Source organism: Zea mays, chromosome 1 (assembly GCF_902167145.1).
Source record: "Zea mays cultivar B73 chromosome 1, Zm-B73-REFERENCE-NAM-5.0, whole genome shotgun sequence".
NCBI classification, from domain to species: Eukaryota; Viridiplantae; Streptophyta; class Magnoliopsida; order Poales; family Poaceae; genus Zea; species Zea mays.
The window spans coordinates 92,292,735-92,298,849 of NC_050096.1; the positions used below are offsets into that span (position 1 = coordinate 92,292,735).

At 48.1% G+C, this 6,115-nt stretch overlaps 1 protein-coding gene across 6 annotated transcripts; it reads left to right on the forward strand.

The window, feature by feature from the left end:
- Positions 1 to 209: 209 nt before the first annotated feature.
- Positions 210 to 5,032, forward strand: LOC103637653 (transcription factor UNE10). 6 transcript variants are annotated; one of them, XM_008660122.4, is made up of 6 exons: positions 224 to 1,440; positions 1,682 to 1,804; positions 3,405 to 3,470; positions 3,721 to 4,095; positions 4,175 to 4,283; positions 4,364 to 5,032. In XM_008660122.4, exons 1-5 carry the CDS (start codon positions 631 to 633, stop codon positions 4,274 to 4,276), a joined length of 1,476 nt encoding a protein of 491 aa, XP_008658344.1. In that variant the 5' UTR covers positions 224 to 630; the 3' UTR covers positions 4,277 to 4,283; positions 4,364 to 5,032. The 6 variants fall into 6 exon arrangements, with proteins under 6 accessions (XP_008658352.1, XP_008658357.1, XP_008658344.1 ...); XM_008660124.4 differs by having other exon boundaries at positions 225 to 1,440; positions 4,178 to 4,283; XM_008660123.4 differs by having other exon boundaries at positions 228 to 1,440; positions 3,724 to 4,095.
- Positions 5,033 to 6,115: the final 1,083 nt, after the last annotated feature.

Sequence of the window (6,115 nt, forward strand, 5' to 3'; positions counted from 1 at the left end):
GGAAACAGCGCTCGCCACTGGAGCTGCTGGTACTATGATGGCCACGGTGATTGGGAAAGGTGGCTGCTGGCGCCACCATGGTCAGCGGTCATGTGGAAGGCGAGGCCGCTACGTGCCCGCCTCCTCCTCACAAAGCCCTAGGCCCCTCACGACCTCCCTTCCCCCCGTGCCGTCCCTCTCGCTGCCCCCGCCGCCCCCGCGTCCTCCTATCCACGCCAATCTCTCCTCCGTCCTCATACACATCACAAGAGCGGGGCACACGATGCGTTGCATTGCATGGCTCCGCCACACACACCCCTTGCATGTACCCCACCCACCACGGCGGCATAAGTATCTCCGCCGGCTACGCGCGATCCAGGCCCGGCCGCGTGCGTGCGTGCGTGCGACGACTGCACCCATACACACATATACGCGCTCTGGCTGGCTGCCTGCCTGGCTTGCGGAGCTCCGTTTCGGCCGGCCATCTCTCGCTACGCTACGAGCGCGCGCGGCCCCCGCGCCCGTGTCTTCCCGCTGTCGACCGTCGTGTTGATCGTACATGCAGCTGCTAGTAGCGAACTATAGTTGCAGACCGCATCAGTGCGTGACAAGAGGATATATATTATCAGACACGCACGCGATCGCGCGGAGATGAACCAGTGCGTGCCGAGCTGGGATCTGGTGGACGACCCGACGGCGGCGGTAGCTGGCGGCGGAGGCGGCCTAAACCATCAGGTCTCGACGACCGGGGGCGCGCACCGGGGCCTGCTCCTGCAGGCGTCAGCTGGAGGAGCAGGCGGCGGGGGCGCGTTCGCTCCCGTCGTCGTGCCCATGTCGAACCAGTACTACGAGGTGGCGGAGCTGACGTGGGAGAAGGGCAACATCTCCTCCCACGGCCTGCTCAACCGCCCGGCGCACAATAAGTACCCGCCCGCCGCGGCGCCGTCGTCGGCTCAGCTGCATGCCATAGCAGGAGGAGGCGGCCGCGGCGGCGGGTCGCCATCCGGGGACCGCGAGACGCTCGAGGCGGTGGTCGGCGAGGCGGCCGCGCGGTCGCACTTCCTCTCGCAGCCGGCGCCGCCGTGGCTGATCGGCGCCGACGCCGTGGCGCGGGCCGCGGCGGACGCGCTAGTGCCGTGCGCCGCAAGGGCGGGCGAGTCCGCTGCAGACGGCGGAGAAGCGGGCGCCTCGAGGAGGAAGCGGCCGCGCGTGGTCGGCGACGACAGTCTGGTGGTGTGCGCCAGCCAGGGGAGCACCGCGCCTCGCCGCCGCGGCGAGAGCGCGCTGCTCACGCAGCTGGACGCCTGCGGCACCGAGGCCGACGACGTGTGCGGCTTCAGAACGACCACAACCAACAACTCCACGTCCATGGACCGTGACGACAAAGGCTCCCCGGATACTGAGAACACCAGCATCGGCGGAGGGGCCAGTGATTCGCGCTGTTTCAGCCGTCGCTCACAGGCAAGCAGCTAAGCTAAGCTAGTTATATACCTATAAGTAATTCACCAGCTCATCATATTTATACACACACCTCTATAGTTTCTACTTTCTAGCTGGCTAGCTAGGTTCACGCACTTCACATCTGAAATGCTCCATGCTAAGCTACACGCTACATATGCATGCATGCAGGGATATTTCATTACAAAATATGCTTATTTTTCTACGTGTCCGTGCGTGCATGTTCTGGCAAAAATAACTAAAGAGAGACGGCTTATGCGACGACGACGAGGAGAACGTGGTGATCAACGGGGACGACGGGGCGATGAGGTCGTCGATTTCCACCAAGAGGAGCCGGGCTGCTGCGACCCATAACGAATCTGAGCGTGTAAGCTACTAGCTAGATCCCCATTCCTGCACTCGTCATACGCGTACATGTAGATAGGTGAAATAAAACGCATGGGCTAGCATTATGGTACGCCATATATGTCAAACAGTCATATATTACCCATCGCTTTTAGTAATAGTAGGTGGTGTTGTATTGTAAACCACTTAAAATTGGGCGATATTTATTTGCTCCGACAACACACACACACACACACTTGAGGCTTACCGTGTACTGTGTGTTCGGTTCACATATCTAAACTAACCAAATAAACCAGATATATTTTGGGTAATTTTGGTCATCGTTTAGTCGGATACCAACATCTGTTTTGGCCACCTCTAGTTTATATATTTTAACAACACCTATTATTGCTCCTCACTTTTTTTTAGTTTGTGAAGTGAAATAGTTTGAACCACCACCGTCACCTCTTGTTCCCTATTAGCATACTGAAATTCAGTATAATAAGCATGAGGAATATAATGGATCATTAATTGCAGCAAAATTGGTAAGATAACTAAACTCATGATGATAGACCGCCTCATCCTATAGAGGGGCAGGGGCACCTCAATTGAGACATCAGTTTAGATTTCGAATCGACGATTATTGCCCATTTTCTACAAATTTCCGGTGAAACAAAATGTGGATTCCTCCTCTTTATTTGGTCGTTACAAGTGCACATGCAAATGATTTTTTTTTTTGGGGGGGGGGGGGGGTACTGTAGTAATAGTTAGCTGAAAACACAGAACCACAAACTGAGTTAATAATAAGCTTAGACGTCATCAAAATGGTCTCTAGAACTCTTCACCCTATAATCCCTGTTGTTATCGTATGTTTACGTACTCAACAAGAGGAAGCCTAAGACTAAGAAGCAGGTCTTCCAAGAGAAAATCTTGAAACGTCATCATTTTCGTATAGTACAGCGCTACATATATATAGAATCAGATTCCGATACAGATGTTTTTTCTTTTCTTTTCTTTTTCTTTTTGCGAAATGATTCTTATAAAAAAAGTTGATTGTACGTTGCCAATATCATCTCTTTTTTTTCACAGCAACATGGAGTGACGACGATAACTAGTAGCTATACCCAAACGTGATCTAGCTAGCTAGGAATTCGTGTTCCTTTACACTGTTACCATCATGTGGCTTTTACGTACGATACCGTGTGCCTCAATCACGATTTCGCTATGTAGGATAAGTTCCACGTAGCCATCACACTGTTGAAAATGGCCCTCTTTTTTTTTTGACCTAGTCATCAGAAAGGAATCGCCAAAGGTTTCGAAGCATCCCAGCGATCGAGACGACAACGGCTATAGCTGTTGTTGACTGCGGACTCCAAATAAGATGCAATACTACACCGTACTCTCTTTTCTCTCTCTTCAGAGCCTTTTGTTTTTCCTTTAATTAAATTCCTTAAGAACTTTGTGCTGTCGGCCGAGAATGAAAAGGACGCTCCAACTCTCAGCTTGGCATACGGCTTTTATATGGGCCCTATATAGGCCGGAAACCAATGCGCCAGTATGTTTTCAGTTGGGCCAGCTTTGGTTCTTATATATTTTCTTCTATCTAATTATACATCCGGTTATTATTCTGTGTTTCGTTGCAGAAACGAAGGGACAGGATCAACCAGAAGATGAAAACGCTGCAGAAGCTCGTCCCGAACTCGAACAAGGTGAGACGATCGAACGCGACTCATCTGACAACGGAACCGATATATATATATATATATATATATATATATATATATATATATATATATATATATATATATATATATATATATATATATATATATATATATATATATATATATATATATATATATATATATATATATATATATATATATATATATATATGATCTGTGAGCGGGAAGATCCGACACCGTTGCTGCTCTTGTTGCCGTGCCCCTGAACCTGAAGCAGACAGACAAGGCGTCGATGCTGGACGAGGTGATCGACTACCTGAAGCAGCTGCAGGCGCAGGTGCAGCTGATGAGCCGGATGGGAAGCATGATGATGCCCATGGCGATGCCGCAGCTCCAGATGTCGATGATGGCCCAGATGGCACAGATGGCGCAGATGGCGCAGATGGCCCAGATGAACATGGGCTCCCTCGGCCAGCCGGGCTACGCAGGCCTCACGCCGCCCATGATGCACCCGCCCCCCTTCGTCCCCGTGTCCTGGGACACCACCGCCACCGCCACCACCTCCCTCGCCCCGCAGGCCGGCAGCGGCACGGTGCCAGCGGACGCCTTCTCCGCCTTCCTAGCTTGCCAAGCGCAGCAGAACGGGCAGGTGCGTGCGCGAACAACTATTATATCTACCTAGCCTACGTGCGAACGATGTCTCTGCTGACACTGACAGGGATGTGCAGCAGCAACCGGGTAGCATGGAGGCGTACAATAGAATGGTGGCGCTGTACCAGAAGATGAACCAAACGCAGCAGAGCGCGCCCAGCAACCCGTCCAAGCAGTGAGCATGACGTACGTACAGCTGCTTTCTTGTACATTGTTTGTTCAGTTTTGTTTAGATTTTTTTGGCTCATTTTATCGCATTTGTTCAGATTCTTTCCTCTCAATTGATGAGGCCTGGAACTGTGTAACAGAGGTGTGAAACCCGTCGACGCGGTACCTGTAGCATCATGTATTTGTTTTGGTTCTTGACCACTCTATCCTTGTATATAAGGAGACCAGACGTTGCGCAACCGTTGAGCGGAGACCAACTCCAGCAGACTCTCTCTCCGTATCCGTATTTAGGACGGCCAACAGTTTCTCTCTCCTCTCCGTATCCGTCTCCGTTTCTAGCAGACTCCGTATTTACACTCCGCATGCAGTCTATGACAGCTGGGGCCCGCGAGCAGGAGGTGGCGCATGCAGTCTTCTGCAGAGAGGAGAGAGAAATCGTGGAAAAAGGGAGTGCAGGTACACGGTGTCTGTTTTGCGGAGACAGATGTGGAGGCTGCTGGAGAGCGAAATAGTGACTCAGAGCGTGTATAATGCGGATGCGGAGTGGGATGGGGAGTGTAGCTGGAGTTGGTCCCAGAAGCACCGGAAGTCGAACAGGTGATGAAGGCGATGTCACGCAAGTAGTAGTAGTGTGTACGGTACTAAAGACTTTATTTATTTCTGCTGGCAAATGAGTGCAGATTAGATAAATCAACCCAAGCACGATTGAAGACCATTATCTGATTGCTTAACTTGTCAATCATTAATCCTACATCTCAATTTTTAGGGAACCGTTTGTCTGCCTAGAATATTGTCACACCCGGCTTTTAGAAGAAACACAATACATATGTATGTGTTCCCAGTAAATTACTCACACATACTACGACATCGTTAATGATAATATTACACTATACCGGCTTACTAGAGCATGCAAAACCCACATAAATGATATATATCTTAAGAGATATCAAGTGGGTAAGTGTAAAAAATACCAAAGACGTATCTTGGTGAAGGAATGTCTTTATACCTTGGTAAATGAACGTCTCTAGCACGGTTTTCTAAGTTTATATACGGTTCCATCCTTACAACTCATATAAATGAATAGTATCGTGAGAGGTTATAGTGAATAAGATAAAAGACTTAGATACGTTGGGTTGTATGAAGGATTCATCTAATACTTCTAGAATCGCAACATAGTATCTAGGTTGTACATATCCTTACTTCATCAACTTTATTACATAAGGATTTACGCCTCTAATTGAATCTGATCATTGACGTGTAAGAAAATGTCACTAACAGAACCACTTTAGTGACATGTTTTTATACGCAACAGGATACCCAGGCAAACAAATTTATTCCCTCCCAACAACCGAGCAGACCCACGTGTCTCCTGAGATTCAAACTCAAGACCTCCACCTCATGCATGATCTCATCTACCATTACACCACTCAGTCATTTGTGTCTATATTACGTTTTTCGTACACACATATTATAACAAACCGAGTTTAAATTGGTAATTTGATGCTCTAAATGAATTCAAATGAAAAACTTGTCAACAACAAAGCTGCATAACTTTTTAGGGATCTACAACTTTTATTTTGGAATTTTCATCATTCGAGAACATTTACAAAATTTGAAAACTTTAAACGTATTTTTCTATGATAAGATAATTTCAAATCAAAATATTGTCAATTGTAAAGTTTCAAAACTTTTCAAGGTCTACAATTTTATTTTTTGTGCTTTTTCATCTGAGGTCGTTTCAAATCAACATATACGTCACTAAACATATTTGATGTCTGAAGCCAGTACCGTGTTTATATATACATGTCACTAAACAGTTCATAGTAGAGACACGTAAAATAAAAGACGCC

What these genes read in the sequence shown, in the direction of transcription:
- LOC103637653 (XM_008660122.4), top strand. Translation starts at nt 631, where the DNA reads ATGAACCAGTGCGTGCCGAGCTGGGATCTGGTGGACGACCCGACGGCG. An exon ending in GTTTCAGCCGTCGCTCACAG is followed by an intron (nt 1,441 to 1,681) that starts GCAAGCAGCTAA and finishes AAATAACTAAAG; the next exon opens with AGAGACGGCTTATGCGACGA. An exon ending in TCGTCCCGAACTCGAACAAG is followed by an intron (nt 3,471 to 3,720) that starts GTGAGACGATCG and finishes CTGAACCTGAAG; the next exon opens with CAGACAGACAAGGCGTCGAT.